Source organism: Felis catus, chromosome B4 (assembly GCF_018350175.1).
Source record: "Felis catus isolate Fca126 chromosome B4, F.catus_Fca126_mat1.0, whole genome shotgun sequence".
Taxonomy (NCBI): Eukaryota; Metazoa; Chordata; class Mammalia; order Carnivora; family Felidae; genus Felis; species Felis catus.
In genome coordinates this window covers 89,998,348-90,024,514 of record NC_058374.1, presented here as the reverse complement: position 1 = coordinate 90,024,514, position 26,167 = coordinate 89,998,348, and the positions used below count along the sequence as shown (strand labels likewise).

Here is a 26,167-nt window from a genome sequence, read left to right as displayed (position 1 = left end):
TTTAATGTTGTTCATACAGCTTAGCTGCTTTCACTGGCATAACTTACGATATCTACGCTCTGCGTATTTTTTATAAGATTAAAGTAACTTGATCCACCTGTCCCACTGTTGTGAATTAGGTTGACTCTTTTTGTATTCTTCAAGGTATCAAAGGAAGCTCTAAGCTGTTTTAATATAAGCTAATACTTGAATGGCCAAAGTACTATTTCTTTTCTTATGGGAAGCATAACAATCTTTAGATCATGTAAAATCATTAGGATCTTCATTCCTTTCTTAGGATGGTATATCTTTACATTTTTTGAATAAGTATTGCCTGAAACCCAAATATTTGTTCTAACAACACACTTGTAAGTAACTGTGACATAGGTTATGTTTCGATTAAGATTGTTAAAATTCTTAAGATTGCTTAAAAGTGACTATGACCGTATACCTCCTGTTTACCTGAGAACAAGCATCTCTCAGGTCCTCAACTGTTGGATAGGGTCGATGATGATGGATTTTATGTATCTCAGGCTAATATCTCTTTGGGCTTCCTGGACTACAAATCCAACTCTGAGCCATTCTTCATGATGATCTCCACACCAGCACCCCACTCGCCTTGGACAGCTGCACCTCAGTACCAAAAGACCTTCCAGAATGTCTTTGCACCAAGAAATAAGAACTTCAACATCCATGGAACGGTAGCTTCCCCCAATCCTTGAATTAAACCATACTCGATATAAGTAACTTGTCAGGGAGCCATTGAGCCAGTAGTCAGTTTTCCTTCCAGGTCTTTTAAAGGTAATTGTACCTGTCTCAAGTACAATAGATAGTGTAAACTTACTTCTGAAGTACGGATAAGCTTCCTGCCACATATGCAGTTAGCAGCTGGAGCGTGCACAGGGAATATTAAAGAAATGCCATCTTTCCTGACTACAGGCTCTCTTGATAATATTTTTTTTAATTTTTTTTTTTTAATATTTATTTTTGAGAGACAGAGATAGAGCATGAGCAGTGGGGGAGCAGAGAGAGGGAGGGAGACACAGAATATGAAGCAGGCTCCAGGCTCCGGGCTATCAGTACAGAGCCCGATGCGGGGCTCGAACTCCCCAACTGTGAGATCGTGACCTAAGCCAAAGTCAGACACTTAACTGACCGAGCCACCTAGGCACCCCACTCTCCTGATGATTTCTGTGCTGGTTCTCCTCAGTGTCTGAGGCACATCCGTTGGGGCTGAGCTAGGCCTGCAGCAGCCTCCTATGGGTGGCCCTCATCAGGCCTGAGGCATGGGAAGGAGGGGGTGACTTAGTGCAGAATGATTGGAAGGGGAAGTTGAATGGAGAAATGAGCCAGAGCAGGGAATGTAATTAAGGACCACAACCTAAATATTTGCTTTATATGCAGGATACTTATACATTCCTTGGCACAGGGGATAGGCAGTTCACTGATTCAGAGACAGAAATGCTCAACTGCCTCCTGTGTGTTACCCAGAAATCTTCATTGTTTGTGAACCGGTAGACAGAATGAGTCTTAGAGTAGACTCAGCATTACCGTTTTCTAGCTAAGTGACCTGAACATGAGCAAGATGCTTCACTTCTGCTTTTCTGTCTAAAGTGGGACATGCTCATTCCTCATGCAGCTGCTATATGGATTAAAGAACCTAGAAATGAGTAGCATGTTGCCTGGCACATTGTAGGCAAATGCTTAAGTATGATTTTTAAAGCTGAGAGAACAGAGTTTTGAACTAGAGAGTCATTCTCAGACTGTTTCAAAAGCAGTTGATAGAAGTTCCCATGAGCAAGTAAGTTGAGGAATTTTAAATAGGTCACTCTTACAGGATTTCTCAGAGATATTCCTGTTCTAACATGAATTCCCAGCAGGACGATACGCTGTATAGCATTTCTCAAACACGTTAACTAAGAACCTTTTGAGGATGGTAGTTTGGGAGATGGTGGCTTGGGACTTTATGAATAGGGAGGAGAGAATTAATGATGTATGGGAATGTTTTTGTTTTTTAGAACTGTGAGTGTTTTGTTTAAATGAGAAGAACCCTCTAGATTTGAGTTTGAAGTTGTAGGAAATTGCAATGATGAGATTTTTCCCAAGGCTCTAGGATGATCATCTTGGGTAGGAAAATAGGGGGTGATAGAATGATGGCTTATGAGGACAAAACTTAATGGAAGGTAAAGTTAATATTTACCCTTTTGGAGTTTGGGCAGTAGACCCAGAGCATAGACTTAAAGTTACAAATTCAGTCTCCTTTTAGCCAGTAGTTTCTCAGTATTTTTTTTACTAAATCTGTTTTAATGCTGCTAACAAGGAGTCCAGGCCTTCTCTCATTAGGGTGGTAGTAGGAAGAAGCTGAAGAAAAAGTGATAATCTATAGGACGTGTTTTTACAAACACATGGGGCAGGGGAGAGGAAGTCTGAAGTTGCTTAAGTGTTCCTCCTTGCTGAAGTATAAAACGGTCCTTTTCATTATCAACTCTGGTAGTTTATTTAATTGTAGTAACTTGGTATTAACATTTTTTTTTCTTTTAAATTTTAGAACAAGCACTGGTTAATTAGGCAAGCCAAGACCCCAATGACTAATTCTTCAATACAGTTTTTAGATAGTGCCTTTAGGAAAAGGTAAGAGCTGCTACTTTATCAGTCTGGATGGTCTTTGAGGATCTTTCCAAACCAGCCCGTGAACAGGGGACTGCACAACATGGTTATCTTTGAGATAAAGTCAGAAGGTAGACTTTATCTGGTTGATGGGAGAAACTTTGGTTGGGGGTCCGCTGCCCCAGAAGCAGACTGAGATTCCTTTACATTCAGGTGTATAGGAGATGGTCTTTGGACCCCAGGACTAACAAAATTGCAAACTGGAGCCATTTGGTTAAAAAAAAAAAAAAAAAAAATTCCATTTGTCTGAAGGAAAGGTCACTTTGTGAGAATCAGGCCCAATATCGGTATAAGACCCAAAGGCTTAGACTAGAGCAAAGTATTTTCTTTGCTATTTGGAATTCCAAGGAATTGCATTAAGTCAATTCTTAAAAATCAATTACACTCTCTTAAGATGTATTTGGATTATACCAGGGATTAGCAGACTTTTTCTATGAAGAGCCAGATAGTGAATATTGTAGCCTGGCAGGCCATACAGTTTTTATCACAGTTGCCCAGCTTTGCTGTTGGAGCCCAGCTAGGCAATATGTGAATTAATGAGCATGACTGTGTTCTAATAAAACTTTATATAAAAACAATTTGATGTTTAATGGATACAGAGTTTCAGATTTAGAAGATGAAAAGGTTCTGAAGATCTGTTTCACTGTGTGAATATACTTAATACTACTAATTGTATCCTTAAAATTTGTTAAGATGGTAAATTTTATGTCGTGTATTTTTTACCACAATTTAAAAACAAACAAAAACAGTGGGCAAACTGTGGCCCATCACCAGGGTTTGCCAACCCCTAGTTTAGACCCTTAAACTTTGTTGTAGCATAGGTCTGTCTGAAGTAATCTGTATTCATCAGTGCTGAATTGACAATTTTCTCTTCCAGTTGCTTCTGCTGTCATAACCAGTGATGATAAAGCTAACTGGTTATTAAAAACTCCATTTATTTCTCTAGAAATCATTAAATTTGTAATGAACTAATTACATTCTGGAATTTTTTTTTTTCCCTTCTGGAATTTTCTAATTTAGAAATTAGAAAATTATCTCTGGTTTTTTCCAGTGAGGGGTTTGAGGAAAGGAAGTTTGGGATTTGAGCTTTTTAGGGGTGTGGTTTGGGGGCTTTGTATTGTTTTGTTTTGGACTTTGCTCCCTCTCTTTTGGCAAAATAGCATTCCCTCAGTCATTGTTTCTGAAGTCCCATTGTCACCTTCTGTTTACATCCAGGTGGCAGACTTTATTGTCAGTTGATGACCTTGTGGAGAAACTAGTCAAGAGATTGGAGTTCAACGGGGAACTTAACAACACATACATCTTTTATACCTCAGACAATGGCTATCACACAGGTAAGGGGCAGGCTGGGGTATTCCTGTGACCTTGATGAGGTGCCTTTCCTCTTTCACCCAGTCAGCAGCACTGGCAGGCAGCTCTGGTCTGTTATAGGGGTGCCCAAGCCTGGAGGGTGTTGTCCTCAGGACTCCTCTGCTTAGAGGCTCTTCTCATTAGCATGGAAAAACCAGGTTTCATTATTTGCTATTTCATATGCTAAAATACGTGATGTTCTAGGAGTTGGGAAAGGTGAGTGAGCTTGCTGGGTTAGAGGCAGGCTTTATGAAAGAGGTAGGAAACAGAACTAGATTTAAAGGGCAAGTAGACCTTAGAGAATACAGGCGTAAGAAATTTTACGAGGAAAGACCAAGATAAGGTTGTCTTGTGAAGTTGTGAAAGAAGTTTTACTGATTTTGTGTGTGTGTGGTTTTATGTCTTGTCTTTTCAAAAGTGTATATGAGTCAGCCCTAGATCTGTGACTTTCCTTTTCTCCACTTGGATGTTCTTAAAAACCAATGGCTTCTTGTGCTACGTATAAATTTCACAAACTTCAAACTGCTAACCTGAGACTTGCTTGCATAGTAGCAGATTGATTAGGCATTTAATTTTTTTTTTTAAGTTTATTTATTTTGAAAGAGAGAGAAAGCAGGAGGGGTCGGGGGTCGGAGAGAATCCCGAGAATGCTCCTCGCTGTCAGCACAGAGCCCTTACTTGGGCTTGATTCCACAAACCGTGAGATCGTGACCTGAGCTGAGATCAAGAGTTGAATGCTTAACTGACTGAGCCACCCAGGTGCCCCTAGGCATTTAATGTTTTGTTGTGAATATTTTGAAGCACTCAAAGTAGAGACTAGTAAAATAACCCTCATTATCCAGCTTCAATTTTTAGCTACATGTGACCAGTTTTTTAAATTCTTCTTACCTTCCCCTTGTTTTTCTTTTTTTAGCTTGGAAGGCTTTGGAAAAACTTCAGACATTGTGATTCTGTACATCAATAATTGTTTGTGTATCTGACTGGTCTGTTATGTATTGGGATGTAGACAAAGTCCACATGCTACCTGTATTTTTTGTGTGCCCTAAGGTTGTCGTTGCCACTAAATTCATTGGGGAAAAATGTTTTTTGTTCTTTAACATCTCACATTCTAGATCTGGCTAATTGAGGTCTTGTGATGCTTGTTTATCTTTAGTCAGCGTTTTCCATAGATTGGTAATTAGGTCTACCATCTTAATAGAAATTCACGTTTCCAGTGAGAATGCTTTCTTTGGTGATACTGACATGTACTTCCTGTTGCATCACGTCATGAGGATGTCTGCTTGGCCCACTTTAGCAAGGCTCCTAATTGATGGCTCATGTGGTATCAGCCTGAGCCTCTCTTATGAACCTTTTGTGATTGAAGCTTCCATTGATGATTGTTGCTTTAATCCATTCTCTCAAAAATTGCAAAGCGTTGACTTCCTAACTCTGTCCTTTTTGCATTTATTAATTGGAATTCCTTAGAGAAGAACTTCCTCACATCAGCTGTTTGGTATCTTGAAATTGATTGATTCAGGAAAGGCCGAATAAATGTTTTTGTTCCTTTATTTACAATTTTTAGAGTAACCTCGTTCAGTTGTGGTCAGGTTGAGTAACATACATAAATTATATTTGTTACAGTACTTTCCAGTCATTCTTTTTGCTGAATATGTCCTATGTTAGACCAACGAGTCCCCTGAGACATTTGTTTAAAGATGAGCTCATTTCCTGCCTTGTAGTAATAAGAGACCTGAGCGATTGTAAACTTTCCATTAAAGTGCCATAAATAGTAGGACAAAGTTGTTTTCATTCTTACTGTCAATTAAATGAATCAGTGACACATCGATCCTGGCTCCATCTTTACCCCATGTATTTTGTTTTCAGGACAGTTTTCTTTGCCAATAGACAAAAGACAGCTGTATGAGTTTGACATCAAAGTTCCACTGTTGGTTCGAGGACCTGGGATCAAACCAAATCAGACAAGCAAGGTAGGTGCCTGAAAAAATGATGGTGTTTACAGGTAGCACTTGCCTAAGAAAAGAAGGTTATTTCTCTGGAGAAGAGCCTAATTAGATTTCTCCCGCTATGAGGAGGAAGTCTGATTGGCTTAAGATCTTTTAAGTGTATTTATAAGCCTTGGAAATAGTGATTTCCCTTTTTATTTTCTGGCCACCTTCCATTAACTGTATTCCCCCCACCCCCATATGTACACATCATATCAGGATAAATAACTTTTATTTGTCCTTCAAGACGTAAATCTTTTTTTTTAATGTTTATTTTTGAGAGAGAGAGAGAGAGAGAGAGAGAGAGAGAGAGCACGAGCGAGCAGGGGAGGGGCAGAGAGAGAGAGAGAGACACAGAATCCAAAGCAGGCTCCAGGCTCCAAGCTGTCAGCACAGAGCCTGATGCAGGGCTCAAACTCATGAACCGTGAAATCACGACCTGAGCTGAAGTCACATGTTTAACCGACTGAGCCACCCAGGCATCCCTGCAAGACTGTAAATCTCTACCTTGTCCTAGAACAGTGACTCTCCCGTGCAGTGCTCCTCAAAATCACTCTCTGAAATTGTGAAAGGTTCAACATCCACAGTGGGTCTAATGGACTCACTTGGATGGAATAGAGACCCAGCCTCTGTTTTTTTTTCTTCAGTTCACAGATGATTCCGAGAGGCAGCCCGGTTTGGGGCCCACTACCCTGTAGATCAGAACTCCTCAGGCAGATTTCCCCTGGGGACCTTGTTAAAATGCAAGTTCTGACTCTGCATTTCAGACTTCCCAGCCGATGTCTGCTGCTGATCTGTCCTCACTTTGAGTAGAACATTCTAGAAAGCCTGTCTTGTGAGGATTTCGTTCCTCTCTGTGGGACTTTTCCTTGCTAATGTGTTTCTGCTTTACTGATTTTCCTAGAACTGTCATAATGTACCACTTTCTTTCGTTGCCATTTCCATTTGGTTTCATTGTCTTTTTCCAAACTTGGTACCTCATACTGAGGCACTTTATTCCTAGATCCAAAACACTTTGTAGGCACCCTGATTCAAAACACTTTGGTCTAACGCTTGGGAGATAAGAATTGATAAGCTCTACCAGTTATGTCTTTTGTTCCCTGATAACAGCTCTGTGAGGCAAAAGGAAATGAGCAAATACATCGTTTAAGCTAAGTTTGGAAAGTGGGCCAGACTTTCTGGGTATACTAGATACTTTATTTTTTTATTTTTTTTTTTTATTTTTTTTTTTAACGTTTATTTATTTTTGAGAAAGAGACAGAGCATGAACGGGGGAGGGTCAGAGAGAGGGAGACACAGAATCTGAAACAGGCTCCAGGCTCTGAGCTGTCAGCACAGAGCCCGACGCGGGGCTCGAACTCACGGACCGCAAGATCGTGACCTGAGCCGAAGTCGGCCGCCCAACCGACTGAGCCACCCAGGCGCCCCGATACTTTAGTTTAATTTGGAGGTTTAATGTTTACTTTGTTTAAATGTCTGTAATTCACTGATTTCCTTTTGTAATGCCCAGATGGAATTCTGTTGAAATTCGTTCAGAAAGGTAAAGTGGCCTTCATAATTTCCTTTGGAGTTTTCTTTTTCTCCTAAGACCTGTAATCCTAAAGCCAGTCACTTCCCAGTACAAATTCAGTTCCCTATACATGGGCCTTTTTTCAAAGGAGATAGGCGAGTTTGGAGGACCATTAAATCTTAAAAAGCATTTTATTGATCTCGATGTTGGGAGTTGATTCAGGGACATGTCTGCAGCTGTGTACATTTCTAAGGAGCAGGGCTACTGGGGCCACTTCTAACCAGTGTGCGGAAGGAGGCTGAATGAGAACAAAGTGAAATGTAACAACCAGCTGCCCATTGAACAAACCATTCCTGTTGTCTTCAAGTTAACAGTGGCAATGAGAAAAGTTCACCTTCTCTAAGCAGTCTAAATGAAACTTGGTTCTTAGAAAACCATTTCAGTGATAACTATGATTTGTTGAATGCTTCGTAGGTGACAGCTGTTATTCTAAGTGTATTAGCTGTACCGACTCATTTAACTTTCACGGCCTTATGAGAAATATAGCTATCCCCCTTTTACAGATGAGGAAATTGAGGTACAAAGTTCAATGGTTTGCCCAAGAAAATGTAGCTAAAAAGTATCACAGTCTGGCTCCAGAGTCTGTACTTAACCATTACAGTATAGCTCAGAAAATATTTAAGAATCTTCTTGTGCCAGCAGCCTTGGATACACAGTACTGAGCAGTCAGGGAAGATCAGTCCTTAAGTCCCTGTGTGCAGGAGAACCAGATACTTTAGCTACACTTGTTAGTGAGAGCCTCGGACGCATTTGAGCAGAGACCTGAATGTTGAGAAGGATATAGTCCTGCAGAGATTTGTGGGAGGTCATTCTGAGCAGAACAATAAATGCGAAGGCACAGATATGAGAATGAGCTTGGCTTGTTCAGGGGACAGAACGTGGCAGTTGTACTGAATTACTTTCACTTCCTAAGTGAACCATCTCTCTGCCCTCCTCACCTTTGTATGGCTGATTGCTCCTTCTGTTTGGAATGCCCCTCTTGAGCCCCTTCCACCTCACTAATTGTCCTTTAGAGCTTCGGTTTTGGACTCCTGTCTGGAAAGTCTCTACAGACCCCTGCCCCCACTTGGGGTAGGTGTTCTTCCCATGTTCTTAGCTGGCCTCACACTTACCACACCCTACTGAGTTTATCTTTTACCTGGGGAGTTCCTAGAAGAGAAGCACTGTCTAAGCTTAGACTACCCAGCCCTGACACACACTGGGGGACATCCTTGTTGCTTGAATGGTTAATTAATTACCAAGGTCACATAGTAAGTGGCAGAACCAGGACTGAAAATTAAGTGTGTGGTTAAAATCCGTGTGTGTGTGTGTGTGTGTGTGTGTGTGTGTGTGTGTGTGTCTTGCACTGCTGTGCTGACAGATGTAGTTGGAGACGTGTGAAATGCTCAGCTTCCACCATGCACAAAGAATGTCAGAGATGGTGGGTAGTTCATCATGTGTTGACAACATAGTTGTCTCAGTGCCAGTTGTCCCGTGTGAGTGGCACAGGGTTTTGAGTCGGGCATAATACACTGAGCCTCCAGAAGCTGATGGCCAAAACAGGGCACGTTTGACCAGTGGGGCTTAGCTGTTGGGAGATCAGGAGCAGGTGGTATGTGTGAATGCCAAAGACTGGCTTATTGAGGTTTTCTCCCCTGGCTGGAAGTTAATCTAGCTTTAGATTTGGTGGTAGAAATTCTTCAAAAGGGTTTTAAGCAAGAAAAAGGTTAGCAGGAAAAAAAATGACCAGCATGATCCAGGGGAAATAGAACTGAACCGGGAGTCAAGAAGACAACATAATGGCTTTAAGACTGGACAGAATAAGCCTTGTTTCCCTACGTGAAGTCGGGAAGATGGTAAGTGAAAGATTCTCAGGTGTAACTTAGTGGCACCCTGGCTTCATACTTGTAGGGAAGCTGGGGTTGAGGCGTCAACCCAGATGAAGCAGCCCAAGATGGGGAGAGTTCTCTGCTCTCTTACATGGTTCCACTGCTTTTCTCTACATGGATTTGGGGTGTTCTCTGGCATGCTTTGGGTCTTCCCTTGATAACTCTACGTGAATTCTTGATTCTCAGGGCTTAAATGTCTGTTTGGAAATCCGATGTATCCTCCTGAGAACCCTCTTATTTTTTTTCTTTCAGTAATTCTGTAGCACTGTCATTTTTTTAGAGCTAAAAAAAAATAAAGCAGCTGCAAGGCATGATATCCCTTGATTTCATGCCCCAGAATTTTCTCAGAGCTTTTACTTGATCAGAATGTCTGTATGCTTCAAACCTAAGAACATTACCAAACAGTGAGGCTGTGATTTATGAAATAATTTACTTTTGGTCTTGTCAGTGCTTTTTTGGTTTCAGTCCATAAATGAATCTTTATACTTATAAAAGCAGTACCATTTTAGGAACTTGAATGCTAATGTTTCTAGAAGTCATTATGATCATGGGTCCATAGTGTCCATTCTAATTTTTATTTGTAAAAACCAGAGCTAGGTGTAATTCTGTTGAATCCTTTACTCCCATTTCCACTAGAAGTCTACCATCTCCTGACATAGTATGCTAATTTTGAGACTCTTTACCTCTTAGTCAAATAAAAGTCTAGAAGGTAATAGAATTTGTCCATTATTTTTATGAAAAATGTGATTATTGTAGATACCTAGGAACAGAGAGTCCTGGGATGGTGTTTATGGCACTTGGGCCGAATCTTAGGGACTCTTGATTTGTACTGAAACCTAAAAGACCTGTCTCCCCATAGAGCAGACTCACTCGAGAGAGGCCCCGCACCCCCGGTTCATACAGCTGATGGTTCTTGAGGCAATTGCTGGTGAAACAGGCAGTCATCGTTTAAAAAAAATTTTTTTTGTTTAATGTTTGTTTATTTCTTAGAGACAGAGAGAGACAGAGCATGAGTGGGGAGGGGCACAGGCAGAGGGAGACACAGAATCTGAAGCAGGCTCCAGGCTCTGAGCTGTCAGCACAGAGCCTGACGTGAGGCTGGAACTCAACAGACTGCAAGATCATGACCTCAGCCGAAGTCGGACTCCCAACCGACTAAGCCACCCAGGCACCCCCAGGCAGTCACTATTTTATATCTCTACAGGCTTTATTATTTTGGTGTTTACTTTTTTTTTGTTTTCTTATGAAACTGCCTTGGTCCTATTACTAATACCTGTGGAATTGGCTTTACGTCATTTATGTTTTAGACATGACTGAAGATCTTTTAGTCACGTGTCAGGGTCTTGTTGCCTTGATCTGATTCCGAAGGTAACATAGGTGCTGCTCTTTCCTGACACGATCTTTTCTGTATTCATACCCAGTCTTCTTGACTGTGTTCAGAGCGGTTCAGTCTGTCTGGGAGTCTTGGAATTAGGCAAGGTATTTCTTACACTGGGTCTTGTATAATCTCTAGAGACGTCATTTTTGTGGGTTTTTTCCCCAATAACATACGGATTGCCTTTCCCGTGAGTGGCTTGCCACTGAGTGGTAATTTCTGACAGCTGCAGCATTACACTAAATGATTCACAGCCAAGATAAGCATTTTGGTCTGCCCTACAAGAGCCATCATAGCCACAGGAGAGCTGGCCCCTGGATATTGCCCTGAAGATGCTTTCTTGCCTTTCATGTCTGTACTTTCGGTTTTGTTTTTAAATTAAAAGTTCCTGACTTGGTAGGAATCCCCATTTGGCCTTTCCTAAGACGCTCTAAGTTTTCTCAACAATGTTGAAGACTTAGTTTCCTTTGAGTAAGTGGTAGCTTTTCCAGTTACGAGCTGTTGGCTTTGTTTCAGTTACTTCTCTTTCATTTTCTCATCTGTAAAATGGGGGAAATATACTGCATCCTACAGTTGTGGTGAGGATTAATTGAGGATAAACGGTAAATACTGGCACAGAATAGGTGCTCGGTAAACATTAGTGCCCCTAGTTTCCATGGTGGATTGTCTTCACCATTCTAAAAGGTTTTCCTAGCCTGTGACTGAAGTGACTTCAGGTGTATGCTTAGGTCCTGTATAGGCCTACACTGTCCCCTACAGTAGCCACCAGCCACACGTACCTGTTAATGTCAAGTTAAATAAAATATATACAATGAATTTCCCTCTTTTTTTTTTTCACCTTAATATGGTCACTAGACAATTTTAAATTGCATATGTGGTCCCATTGTATTAGACTCTTCTGGTGTAGGTTCTAACGAGGATTTGTGTACAGAAAGAAAATAGTCTAATAAACTAAAGGAATAAGGCAAGGTATAAATGCAGGACAATAACTTTAATTTCTAGAATGTTTATGTAGCACATTTAAGTTCTGTGCTCTTTAAGGAACCTTTTATCAGTGCACTGTTGGAATAAGTTTTCTGTGGTCTCCAGCCTATTGCAAACATTTTTTAGTATGTGTTAATCACTTTGAGAAACTATGAAAAGGGCTAATATCCTCCTTGGTAAAAAGTATTTAACTTTTGGGACACCTGGTTGGCTCAGTCGGTTGAGTGTCCCAACTCTTGATTTCGGTTCAGGTCATGATCCCAGGGTTGTGAGATTGAGTCCCATGTCAGGCTCGGGACCCCCATTCCTGCTCCCTCTCCTCCTCCCCCTCCCCTTCCGCCCCTCTTCCCCACTCGTGCGTGCTCTGTTTTTCTAAAAATAAAAAAATAAATTTAAAAAGCATTTAACATTTGAGACTTTTTTTTTTAATTTTTTTTTTCAACGTTTATTTATTTTTTTTGGGACAGAGAGAGACAGAGCATGAACGGGGGAGGGGCAGAAAGAGAGGGAGACACAGAATCAGAAACAGGCTCCAGGCTCTGAGCCATCAGCCCAGGGCCTGACACGGGGCTCGAACTCATGGACCGCGAGATCGTGACCTGGCTGAAGTCGGACGCTCAACCGACTGCGCCACCCAGGCACCCCAACATTTGAGACTTTTAAAAATGTCAGGAGTTCATTTGAAATCAAATTTAGTGAACTATAGAAATAAGTTGTAAACACTTTGTATAAATTAATTAGCTCAACATTTTCTCATAATTCATCAGACTTCGGGCAGTCCCAAAGAAGTTTTGAAAAATGTTTTGATCAATAACAGTATAGGTTGAATAAATACATAACTTCCCAGGGGCTTATATTACAAGTCTTATTAAACCTTTATGTGTTGTTGTTGTTTTTTAATTATTGTAGTTATGTTTGAATCAGTGAGTCAGTAGACCTCAGTAAGTCTAGGCTATACAAAAATAATAATAGTAAATGCTGTTTGTCTTCTGGATGGGGTGGGGAACAGCTATATTACAGGTAAAAAAGAAAAATCAGACAAACTGTGTTCTAGATTGCTTCTTTTTTCCTCATTCTCATAGATGCTCGTTGCCAACATTGATTTGGGTCCTACTATTTTGGACATTGCTGGATATAACCCAAATAAGACACAGATGGATGGGATGTCTTTATTGCCCATTTTGGTGAGTATAAAGCCTTCAATCAGGCCTGAGCCAAGACTCTGAAATAAATTCCAGGGTGTATAAATTTAGACTTAAAAATTTAAATCTTAAACTACTAAATTTGGGGAACAAAATAGAATTTTTCTCTTCTCTATGGTGGGAAAGAGTTTTCTAAAAGACTGATTGGACCACATATAAAGAGTTCTGTATCCTCCCTTCCCTCCCCACTGCCCCAAAAAGAAACCATTATAAACAAAGTGAAGACAGGTGACACACTGAGAAAATAGTTGCAACATACATGAAAAAGGGTACTTGGTCCTAATAGATGAGTTCTTAGAAAGCAGAGATTAATATCCCAGTAGAAAAGTGGGCAAAAGAAGTAACTTAACAACTCATGGAGAAATGAGAAATGGCCACAGTAAATGCAAAAACATTGCTCCAGTGCTCATCCAAGAAATGCTTAACCGAAGAAGGCCTTTATTGCCTACAATACTGGCAAAGATTACAAAGATTTATACCCAGTATTTTCAGAAGTCTGAGAAAATAAAAACTACTCAGACTGTGTTCACAGAAGTGTGATCAGTATGAGCTGTCAGGAGGCTAAAGGTCTTTAACAAGACCTTTCACTTCAGAATATACACATTAAGAGGCTCCTGGCTGGCTCAGTCAGTGGAGTGTGCGACTCTTGATCTTGGGGTTGTGAGTTCGAGCCCCACGTTGTGTACAGAGATTACTTGAAAATAAAATCTTAAGGAAAAGAAATACATTAGCAATTCCATCTGGGAATTTATTCTAAAGGAAACACACTTAACTCAAGAATATTTGAGCACCTCCTGTGTGTCTGGCACTGCACAGAGCTAAGGATCTGTGGAAGGATCAATATTAAGTTGGGAGGATCAGTATTAAAATGTGCTGCGGTTTACGGTGACTCATTATAGGTGACTCTTACTGGCCTGAACCTGTTACGACATATTATTAGGTAGTATATGCTTCATACGAGAGGGCCCCTGTCACTCACGTAAGTTACGAGATAGAAGAAATCCCCGTGAACTCATCACCTCGTTTAATAAGGCAGGTATTCCCAGTGCTGGTGCATCCCCCTGTATGCCTCTCCCCATCCTGCCTACCTACCTTTGTATGCCCCGTGGGAGTGATCCTTTTCCTGAATTTCATGGTTACCATTCTCTGGATTTTAATTTTTTAGTAATGATGTACATATTCCTAAACGAAATACCTTAGTTTTGATATTGTTTTGCACTCTAAAAATTATACCCTACTGAATGTAGTCTGGGACTTTTTTCAACTCAGCATTGTTTCCAAACTGATACGTGTTGTTCACAGATGCCTAATTTCCATCGTATGAATGCATCACAACTTAATTACCTGTTTTGTCAGTGGATAAACCTTTCTGTTAAGCTAACAGTGCTGTTAGAGCATTTTTATATATTTCTTCCAGTGAACATGTGTGTATATACCAAGGTATGGGAACTGCACATTGTTCTCTTCTACAGATATTACCAAGTTTTTTTTTTTTTTAATTTTCTTTTTTTTTCAACGTTTTTATTTATTTTTGGGACAGAGAGAGACAGAGCATGAACGGGGGAGGGGCAGAGAGAGAGGGAGACACAGAATCGGAAACAGGCTCCAGGCTCCGAGCCATCAGCCCAGAGCCTGATGCGGGGCTCGAACTCACAGACCGCGAGATCGTGACCTGGCTGAAGTCGGACGCTTAACCGACTGCGCCACCCAGGCGCCCCATTACCAAGTTATTTTTATAAAGAGGTCATCAGTTTACCTTCCCAGCAGCAACGTATGTGATTTCCCTTTGTTCTATATGAAACTGTCAGACAGCTTAATTTTTGCCAATCTAGTGGTTTAAAAAGACCAAAACTTTATTTGGTCCTACTACTGTGTGTGCATTTCTTTAGATGAATCATTTTAACAGCTTACTTGACTTAATTCATACAGTTTACTGAAGTTGACAGTTCAGTCATTTTGGTATATTCAGAGTTGTACAGCCGTACCATAATCTAAATTTAGAACATTCTCACCATCCCCAAAAGAAACCCCAGATGTATTAGCAGTCTCCCCCCACCTTCGCTCCCTCTCCCAGCACCAGGCAAGCTCTGATCTACTTTCTGTTGCTATAGATTTGTCAGTTGTGGCCATTTTGCATAAATAGAATCATATGTGGCCCCTGTGACTCGTTTCTTTTCCTGAGTATAATGCTTTCAGAAATCATGTCGTAGCATGTATCGGTATTTCATTCCTTTTTATTACCAAATAATATTCCATTGTATGGATATGTCACATTTGTTAATCCATTTCTCAATTGATAGGTTTTCCCTTTTTGGCTACTGTGAATAGCGCAGCTGTGAACACTGTGTACAAGTTTTTGTGCAGACAGATGTTTTCAGGTCTGTTGGGTATATACCTGTACCCCTGGGAATAGAATTGCTCTTTCGTATGGTGACTTATGTTTAACTTATTGAGGAACTGCCAGACTATTTCTTAAGCAACTGCACCAACGGTGTATAAGGTTTCAAAATTTGCTGTATCCTTGCCAACACTTGCTGTTATCTTTTTATTACATCGTAGTGGGTGTGAAATGGTATCTCCTTGTGGTTTTGATGTGCACTTCCCTAACGACTGATGATGTTGAACATCATGGCATGTGTTTATTGGACATCTGTGTCTTCTTTAGAGAAACGTCTGTTCAGATCTTTTGCCCATTTTTTAATTGAGTTTTTGATCAGTGAATCCTTTTTCATTTATGCTTTTTATGTTGCTTCCCTTGTGAAGTGCATCTTTTTGCCCGTGATGTCCTCCCTGTTTGTGACTTGTCCTTGCTCTACATTAAGATATGAGAACACAGGAGTTAAATGTATAAATCCTCTCTTTTATCGTTGGTGTTCTTTGTATCTTGTTTATAAAAAGGTTTCTGAACCTCGAGATCAAAAACAATTCTCCTAGGTTTTCTTAGAATAGTTTCATACTTCTCCCTCTTACACGGAAGTCTTTGGTGTATCTAGAATTGGTTTTTCTGGCATGGTATGAGGAATTCAGTTTCATTTTTTTCTCTATAAATACTCCGTTTTCTTTTCTGTTCCACACATGTGTCTTTCCTTGTACCAGTATCATTTTTGTCTTGTTATAAAGCTGTGTAATTAAATCTGTAAAGGCACACCTCTGTCATTGTCCTTGTGAGGATCTTAGCCACCTCTCATACAAACTTTAAAGACCACTTTTCAGATTAACTGAAAAAATTCATATTGGATTTTTGGTTGATTTGCTGAATCTATAGATCAGTAAAAGGAAAATTTACATCTTTTAATGTTCTCCATACAAACTTTATACTATATGTCTCCTTTCTAGTTAGGAAAAAAACCACTTCACTATGGGGATGAAATTACTATGCAGTTGACCCTTGAATGAGTATGAATTGCGTGGGTCCACTTACATGCAGGTTTTATCCAGTAAACATTGGAAAATATTTTGGAGATTTGTGAGTTTTTAAAAACTAGCAAATGAACTACGTAGCCTAAAAGTATTGAAAAAATAAGAAAAGGTTAAATATGTCACACATGTATAATTTATATGTAGATACTATTTTATTACTTACTACCATAAAATATATACAAATCTATCATAAAAAGTTAACACTTACCAAAACTGACACAGGGGCGCCTGGGTGGCTCAGTCAGTTGGGCATCCAACTTCGGCTCAGGTCGTGATCTCACAGCTCATGAGTTCGAACCCCACCTCGGGCTCTGTGCTGACAGCTCAGAGCCCAGAGCCTGCTTCAGATTCTGCGTCTCCCTCTCTCTACCCCTCCCCTGCTTGCATTCTCTCTCCCTCTTTCTCTCCCTCTCCCTCCCTCTCCCTCTCCCTCTCCCTCTCCCTCTCCCTCTCCCTCTCCCTCTCCCTCTCCCTCCCTCCCTCCTTCTCTCTCCCTCTCTCCCCCTCCCCCCTCTCTCACCCTCCCCCCACCTCTCAAAATTAAACATTAAAAAAAAAACTTCCACAGAACATACATGACACCATTCGAGAGAAGTGTAAAAAAATTTAACAAGGCAGGATTAAATCATAAGTGCATAAAATTAACTGCAGTACATACTGTATTTTTGTATAATTTCCTAGCCACCTCCAGTTGTTGTTACAGTGAACTCAAGTGTCATGAGTATCTGCTTAAAATGCCATGTGGTGCAAATCATCTCTGCATGAACAGTTTGTCTCTCTAGTAAACTGGGTATGGTGGTAAATGATTTTCGTTCTCATGTATTTTTCATTGCATTTAGTATAATACCATAAGCCTTGAATAACACCATGGGACTCTTACAAAGTGGCACCTGGGATGCTAGAAATGCTCCCAAGAAGCTGAGAAAAGTCATGACATTATAAGAAAAAGTTGAATTGCTGGATATGTACGGTAGATCAGGTCTGCCACTATAGTTGCTCACCATTTCAAGATAAATTAATCTAGTGTAAATACCACTGTGGAAAAAAAATAAAAAAGGAAATTCGTGAGGCCATTACTGCAGCCATGCCAGGAGGCATGAAAACTTGACACTTTTTGCAAAATACCTTTTTATCTGGTATTGAAAATAATAGCTTTTATGTGGGTACAGGATTGCTATACGGAAGACATACCTATAGACTCTTAAAGTGATTCAAGAGAAAGCAAAGTTATTATGTGACAACTTAAAGCAAAAGGAAGTTGAAGGATCTAAAGCTGGAGAATTTAATGTCAGCCAAGGGTGGTTTGATAATTTTAGAAAGATATGTGGCTTAAAAATGCCAATATAACAGAAACCGAAGAAGCTGCTTCTGTCAACCAAGAGGCAGCAGACAAGCTCCCAATGCCATTAAGAACATCCTTGAGAGTATCTGCCTACACAGGATTTTAACGCAGACAGAGGTTCCCTATTCTGGAGAAAAATGCCATGAAGGACATGTATTAGGAAGAGAAGGAAACACCAAGATTTAAGGCAGAAAGGGACAGGCTAACTCCTGCTGTTTTGTACAAATGCAGTTGGGTTTATGATCAGGACTCCTGAGCCTTGAAGGGAAAAGATAAACACCAGCTGCCAGTTTTTTGGTTGTACAACAAGAAGGCCTGGACAATGAGAACCTTTTCCTGGATTGGTTCCATCAATGGTTTGTTCCTGAAGTCAGGAGAAAGTACCTTGCCAGTAGGGGACTGCCTTTTAAAGTTCTTTTGATATTGGACAGTGAGGATGACCACCCAGAATCCCATGAGCTCAACACTGAAGGCATCGAAATGGTCTCCTTGCCCCCAAACACAGTGTCTCTAATTCAGTTTTTAGATCAGGGGGTCATAGGACCTTGACCTTCAGGGCTCATTACACACATTACTCTGTGGAAAGGATTGTCAACACTATGGAAGAGAACCCTGCCAGAATATCATGAAAGTCTGGAAGGATTACACCATCAAAGATGTCATCGTTGTAGAAAAAGCTATAAAAGCCACCAAGGCCAAAACAATAAATTCCTACTGGAGAAAACTGTGTCCACATGTGCCTAACTTCACAAAATTTACAGTAGAGGAAATTGTGAAAGAGATTGTCTATACGGCAAAAAGGAGGGGGGGGGGTGGGTCAAGGGTTTCAAGATACGGATCTTGGAGGATTGACACTGGACAATCTGGCAGAAGGGTTTCCATTATTCAAGACTGCTTTTAACGTCTTCAGTGCCATGGACCCTTCCATGATACAGGCACTGAAGCTAACGTAAACAGTGGAAGAAGGATTGGTACCATATGGAAACGGTTTTAGAGAAATGGTAAAAAAGACAAAAATTACACTGTATTTCATAAAGTTATACTGAGTGCACCTGCCTCCCCTTCTACCTCCTCCAGTGTGGAGACAGCAAGACCGGCCTCTCCCTTCCTCCTCCTCAGCCTACTCAGCAAGATGCTGGGATGAAGACATTTATGATGATCCTCTGTCCTTAAATAGTCATCATGCCAGACGTTAAACTTGTGTAGGTTTTTGTCTTTGTGTAAAAATCTAGTAACTATAAGCAAGAAATGTATCAACAGCATCACTTAAGTATTTACTGTGTGGAATGTTGTGTACAAGGCTTCTACAGACGTGGATGGCCTATCCTTAGGTAGGCATAAGGTGAGTGATACTTAAAGTAAAATTAATATGTTAGTTTTCTTGCCATTTGTGCTTTCAAAGAATAACGTTACCATGCCGTGTGCCTCTCTCAAAACTGGAGAAACTGGGTGTCAGCCTGTCACCACTGGTAAGAGTTTTTTAATGTAACCATGTTTTCAATGCTGTGTTATGAATATGCCTGTAATACTGTGTGCCATAAATTTTGGCCATAAAAGTTATATAATCATCCATTAAGCTAGGCTACTGTGAAGCGTTCGTGTCAGCTGTACTAGGTCACCATAAAGCAGCCACATTACGTGTTGCCAATGCGTGAATCATTATACCCGTAAATAGGAGGGGGTTTTTTTCACATTTTTTCATTGTTGTTAAAACTTCTAAGTTTATTTTGAGAGAGAGCGAGCTGGGGAGGGGCAGGGAGAGAGGAAGAGAGAGAATCCCAAGCAGGCTCCGTGCTGCCAGCGCAGAGCCTGATGCAGGGCTCCATCTCATGAACCAGGAGATCATGACCCAAGCTGATATCGAGTCAGACGCTTAACCAACTGAGGCACCGAGGTGACCCTCGTTTTTTCTTTTTTCATGTCTAGTGTTACCAATATGTACTACGTGTACAGTGTGTTATATCCCTTAAGGTGCTGACAGATCATCTCGTAAACAGATGACAGGCTTACGATGCGAGAAATACAGTACCATAAATGTATATATTCTCTTCCTCGCGATTTTAATATTTGCTTTTCTCTAGCTTACTTTACTGTAAGAACACATCATATAATAGGTATACACAGCATGTTAATTGACTTTGTTGTTAGTAAGGCTTCCGGCCAATAGTAGGCCATCAGTAGTTGAGTTTTTAAAGAGCCAACAGTTACACGCGGATCTTCAACTGTGCAGGGTGTCAGTGCCCTTAACCCCTGTGTTGTTGGAGTGTCAGCTGTCGTTAATTTCTCTGCATTCTTGTGGAAGCACTGCTTAGGATTCCACCCTTCTCCTTGTTCCTGTTTTGTTTTGGAAGTTACTCTGGTGAGACCGCTGGTGTATGAAGGTCGCAGAGCAGCTCGCAGCCCTAGCCTGCCCCGATTCAGGAGCTGCTGGCTGCGTGCGGCTATTTAAGGTCACAGGGATAAAGCGAGGATTCAGTTCCTATGTGTCACTAGCCAGACTGTTGAACAACACAGATACAGTACATTTCAGTCAGAAAATTCTGGATGGTGCTGCTAGAGATGGGAGGTTGGCACACCCCTGTGAGCCAAATTTAGCCCACCCCCATCTTCCATAGATAGTGTTATATTAGAATACAGCCACGTTCATCCATGTATGTATTTTCTAGGCCTGCTTTCCTGTACAACAGCAAAATCAAGTAGCTGCAGCAGAAACTATATAACCACAGACCCTAAATAGTATCTGGCCTTTGGCAGAAATGTTTAATGACGCTTCCAGACCATTAGTATCACCTGGAGACTAAAATACAGTAGTCACCCCTTATCTGTGGTTTCACCTTCCACGGTTTCAGTTACCCATGGTCAGCCACGGTCTGGAAGCAAATGATCTTCCTCCTGATGTGTTATTAGAAGATCAGTAGTAGCCTAATGTTATGTCACAATGCCTGTGTCATCCCCTTCAGTTCATCTCATCACATGGGTATTTTATTCCAAGAAGGGTAAGTACAGTACAATAGATATTTCAAGAGAGAGACACCACATTCACATAACTCGTATTACAGTATATTGTATTCATTCTGTTGTTAGTCTCACTGTGCCTTTTTTATAAATTATATTTTATCGTAGGTATGTATGTAATAGGAGTAAACAGTATCTATAAGGTCCGGTACTATCCACAGTTTCTGGCATCCATGATGGGGGAGGATCTTAGAATGTACCCTCCACAGATGAGGGGGGGACTAGTTACTTTTGCTTGGGTCCCATCCCCAAGATTATGGTTGATTGACCTGTGATATAACCTGGCTGTTGGGATTTTTAAAGCTCTCCTTGTGATTTTAATATTCAGCAAAATTTTGAGACAACTGATGTAGACTTCTCAGATATTCTTTTCTCGTCTGCATATTAACGATGCGCAAGTGTGGGGTTTTAAAGTCCACTCGAGTTTGACAGATAAGCTATTCCCCTGACTCCCAGCTTCCACAGCTGAGAGTTGGTAGAGTGGGTACCTGCAGAGGAGTTGATGGCTTCTGAAGTCCTGTGACTTAACGATTTCTGAGACCTTGACCTGTATGGGATTGTTCAGGCTTCATTATAGGATAGTGGGTTAGTAGACGCGTTCCTGTCTATGCATCCCCCTTTCCAGGCAGCTGTGGCGTTCCGAGGCCTTGAACAGGCTACCAGTCCTTCCCACCGTGGTCAGCAGGTTAAGTGGGTGCACTGAAGTCATTAGAGCAGCAGTTTTCACACTTGCGTTCATCAGGAATGGTTTCCCGCCCCAACTAGGAATGAAGAACTTGGATTTGCAGTAAGTTCCCACCTGATGCTAATACTGCTGGGGAACACACCCTGAGAACCACTGTTTCAGAGTGTGCTTCTCAAGTTTTACTGTGCATATGAATCACCAGTGGATCTTACTGAAATACAGACCATGGCTCATTAAGGGTAGAGTAGGGCCCGAGATTGTGCATTTCTAACAAGCTCCCAGGTGTTACTGATAGACTGCTGTTAAAAATTCAGCTGAGTAAAGGTAAAGATCAAATTGGCTTCATTCAGTGATTTATTACTTGGGCAGTGGCTCATCTGGTAATAGAAAGGAGCTCCACCAAGCTATAAAAAAGCAAAGGTTTTTAAAGGCAGAAAGAGGGCAGAAAAAAGTCGTTAGCAAAAAATGCATCGTTTCAGGCATGGTAGCCCTCCTAAGGGGAATGGAAGGGCCCAGTGGGCAGATTACCTCACTAGTATTGACCAGATAATTCCAGGTTGACTGGTTACAAGTACAAGGTAGGGGGGAGGGGGGGCTGTAATTAGGTATTAAGTCTTGGTTTGCTGACGTGGAGTTTAGCACAAGTGACTCCATTTTGGGCCTGTTGTCTCTTTTTTTTAATTTTTTAAAAATTTTTTAATCTTTATTTTTGAGAGAACTGTTGTCTCTTTTTAAATATGTGTGTATATATATGTATACGTATATATATTTTAATCTTTATTTTTGAGAGAGAGAGAGTGTGAGTGGGGGAGGAACAGAGAGAGAAGGAGACAGAATCTGAAGCAGGCACCAGGCTCTGAACTGTCAGCACAGAGCCTGACTCGGGGATCGAACTCACAAGCTGTGAGATCATGACCTGAGCCAAAGTTGGACGCTTAACCGACTGAGCCACCCAGGTGTCCCTGTTGTCTCTCTCTTTTTTTTTTTTTTCTTCTTAACAGTTATCCCTTTTTGATCAGACTGTCAGCTTAACTGAGAGTGATAAGAATTTAAGGCATAGTGTTGTTCTCAGATACTGCTCTATAGTTCTCGCAGCTTTTGTCCATCCTTTGTGTGGTATTCATAGGTCATGACATCTTTTGCTTAATCTCTGTGATATTCACAAGCCACAACTTCAGGTTCATAATCTTTTTTTTTTTTTTAATGTTTATATTTTGAGAGAGAGAGAGAGACCAAATACAAGCAGGGGAGGGGCAGAGAGAGGGGGAGACACAGAATCCGAAGCAGGCTCCAGGCTCTGAGCTGTCAGCACAGACCCTGATGCGGGGCTTGAACTCAGGAACCATGAGATCATGACCTGAGCCAAAGTCGGATATTTAACCAACTGAACCACCCAGATGCCCCCAGGTTCACAATCTTTGAGTCAGTCATTCTTTTCACTCCTTTTCTGACATTCCAATCTTGGAGAGATCATTTGCTTGATGGTTAGTGGCTGTGTAGTGCTTTTGAGAGAATACAGTGCACCAGGAAGATTATGATGATTATTATGGACAGGATAATTCCCAATGTTTGTAGTCCCCAAGACCCAAACCAATCAGAATCTGTCAAAAAAAAAAAAAAAGATCCCACTGAAGGAGTCACCTTTTTGAGCGAAGTGGCTTGTTCAGGAATCTTACACAACTGAGTTTCAACTTCCCCAGAAGTGTTATTCCAGCTACAGTATAGCCATAGCACAGAAACCTCTATGTTAAGCTAAAATACAATCAAGGGCTATTCTTTTAACAAGAACAACTTTAGCCAGAGTCTAAGGAGCTTTTTCCAGAAACTATTATCTTCTGCTTTCTCTGCCCCTCCCCTGCTCCCATTCTCTCAAAAAAAAAAAAAAAAAAAAAAAAAAAAAAAAAAAAAAAAAAAAATTTTTTCTTAAAGAGTGGAGAGGTTTCTGTCATATTCTAATTTATATTTACTAATAACCAGAAAAGTATCTGCCAAAGGAGGTGATTTCTGAGTCATGAATGTCTCCTGGTAATTTCTTTCTAACTTGATGTATAAATCCAAGAGAGTCAACCAGTGAGGTGTCTTAGTTCACTGTGGAAAGTCAAGGACACAGTTAGATAATCTAAGACATTGCCTGGCTGTGTGCCAGCTCTCTCAGCATTCATAGGCCCAAGGAGAGTGAAAACCACCACAAAGACTGGATCAGGGCACAGATCATCTCCGTTTAAGTGGTAGTGTTAATGGATCATTCACAGGATTTGCTGTGTGTACCTGTTCAAACCAGGGGACAGTTAGGTTTTTAGCACATAGGAAAAGAAAATCTCCCAGCCTGAAATAGTCATTCTAAATGCCTTGCAGAGGTGGGTGCTGCTGGTGAGATATTTCCGTGAAAAGGGACAGGTCTGACCTATATAATCATGAGAAACGTGAGGGAGCAAGTGTACTAAGATTTACATAAATACTTGGGTCTGAATCCGGCACATGACAGTCGTAAATGGAGAAATGTGAAACAAGGCAGAGGATGTTCTAGCTCTAAGAGTCAAACTTGGTAAAAGGCTTCTTGAAGGGGTGAGGTGGGGGGCTCGATCATGATTTGTAGTAACATTGGGAATAGAAGAGAAATTGGTCACAGGGAACACCAGAGGATCTCTAGCATCATGGGTAGATCAGAATCTTTGATGACAAATCCCGCAGTCTGAAAGGTTACCTTCCTTAGCACTTCCCTGAGAGATAACGGATCAAGCATGTTATTTTTATGGGCCAAGACAAGATTAAAGGAAAGGAGGGGAAGGTAAAAAAATTTCATGTTCGGTTAAAAGTATGAAGTCTTGGTCCAGGGGGAAGCAGTCTACTTTGATGTCATTTGCTTGTCTTCCTCATCAGTTTGATTTGGAGGTTTCCAGTGTCTGTATATGACCAGATGTCAGGCGGAGCCTTCTTAAGCTGTGAGGTGTATACCCAAGGCTCAGTGCCTTCTAGTTTTGCAGCAGTGTTAGTGATCAGGAACCACTTGGTGAGGACCTTTCCAGTGGGGTTTGAAGGCTGTTTTCTTATGATGTTTCCAGGACATTCAATCACCAGGCTCTAAGACTGTGACCGACAGGATCCTTTGAATTGGGATCCAGGAAAGCTTCGTTAACCTATTGATAATAGGCTTTAGCAAAAGACGTTAAAGACTTACAGTATCATGTCAGGCTAGCTTGAAACAAGGCATCAACAGAAAGTTGTATACCAATAGACATTGGTCTACCAGTAACTGTCTCATGTAGTAGAATGAGTTCGTTTCCCAAAGTGGGTGCTGTGAATAGTCGTCAAGGCCAGAAGCGACGCCTTAGGTCAAAGGAGTCCAGTTTTTCAGCAAGTTTAGAGATTTGTAAGTTTGAGGATCCCATTCGTTCTCTCAGTCTTGCCTGATATAATCGAGGGTGATTGGGACAGTGATCATTTCAAGAGGTTTGCAAAGCTTTCATTAATGCTTGTATGATTTGCCCATTGAAGTGGGTGACTCAATCACTGGTGATTACAGAAGGTATACTCGAAGTGGAAAACAAGTTTTCTAACAGTCTCTCTGCTGCTGTAAGGGCATCAGCTTTGCAGCAGGGCAAGGCTTCAATCTATCTGGAAGACATACCTACAAGAAAATATAACCCATGCTAGGTGAAAAGTGAATGAAATTCAGTTGCATTTCTGCAGAGGGTCTGGAAAGAGGAGGTTTGAGTTCTCTGAGAACAAAAATAGTTTTTTCAGGATTATGGTCCTGATAGGTCAGACATTTATAGTTCTTTAAAGAAGTTTCACCACCGATGTTTTTTAAATTTGCGTCATCTTAAATGCACCATAGTTGGGGAAGGAATGCAAAAGCCGCAAAATGGGATTTGCCAAGGAGCCAGGAAGAAAGGTCTTGATTTTCCTGTAACCCCAGTCGTTTATTAAGTTTACAACCATTGTCTTACAATCTTAATTTCTCTGTGTCGGGAACAGAATGTTGCCACGTTGCAAGGATGAGACCTCACCCTTTGCCCCACATGGCAAACTTCTGGCAACAAGATGTCATTTTTTGTAGAAGCAGAATAGACTTGATCCACATATGCCACAACCTGTACAAGTTCTGTCGCTGCTACCTTTGCATGAAAGCCAGCTAGGGTATTTCCCTGATACTCAGGTTCAGTCTTTTTAGTGAGAGCCTCAGTTTTGATGACAGCAGGTTCAGAGGGTAAAAGAATGGCAGTAAGAAGTTTACTTGCCCATTTTTGATTGGGGTCCCAGTGGACATAAGAAAACCCCTTTGTCACCATAACATCCCCAAATCATGGGCCTGCTGGCTCTCAGTGTAACAGGTCTACCTTTCAGGAATTCGCATGCTGAGGTGGGGGCATAGAATAGAGCTCTGCCTATTGGGCCGAGTGAGCTTGTGGGAGATTAACAGCATAACCTGCTTGGAAGTTCCCTTTCTCGTATTTATAGTGTGACCCATCAATAAATAAAACTACTCAGGATTAGTCAAAAGGGGGATGGATGTCTTGTAAATCAGGATGCAGTGTCACAGAATGGGACATTACTACCCCATAGTCCCAGGTTCCCTTGCTCAGGCAGGAGCAGTAAATGGAGCAGGATTAAGAACGTCCTGACACTTACGATGCAGATGAGGGGGTAGGGGTCGAAAGAGTTCCTAGGAGGTTAGTCTGCTTGCAGAAAAGTGTTGGAAGTGTGAGTCCTTTTGGAATTACGAAG

General features: G+C 41.1%; 1 protein-coding gene across 1 annotated transcript in view; it reads left to right on the top strand.

Moving 5' to 3' along the window:
- Positions 1-26,167, top strand: part of GNS (glucosamine (N-acetyl)-6-sulfatase) — a 56,701-nt gene that overhangs the window by 14,678 nt on the left and 15,856 nt on the right. The window contains exons 6-10 of the mRNA XM_023257195.2: positions 513-680; positions 2,528-2,610; positions 3,862-3,980; positions 5,860-5,963; positions 12,858-12,959. Coding sequence (XP_023112963.1) covers positions 513-680; positions 2,528-2,610; positions 3,862-3,980; positions 5,860-5,963; positions 12,858-12,959 — 576 coding nt within the window. The remainder of the gene's footprint in view (positions 1-512; positions 681-2,527; positions 2,611-3,861; positions 3,981-5,859; positions 5,964-12,857; positions 12,960-26,167) is intronic.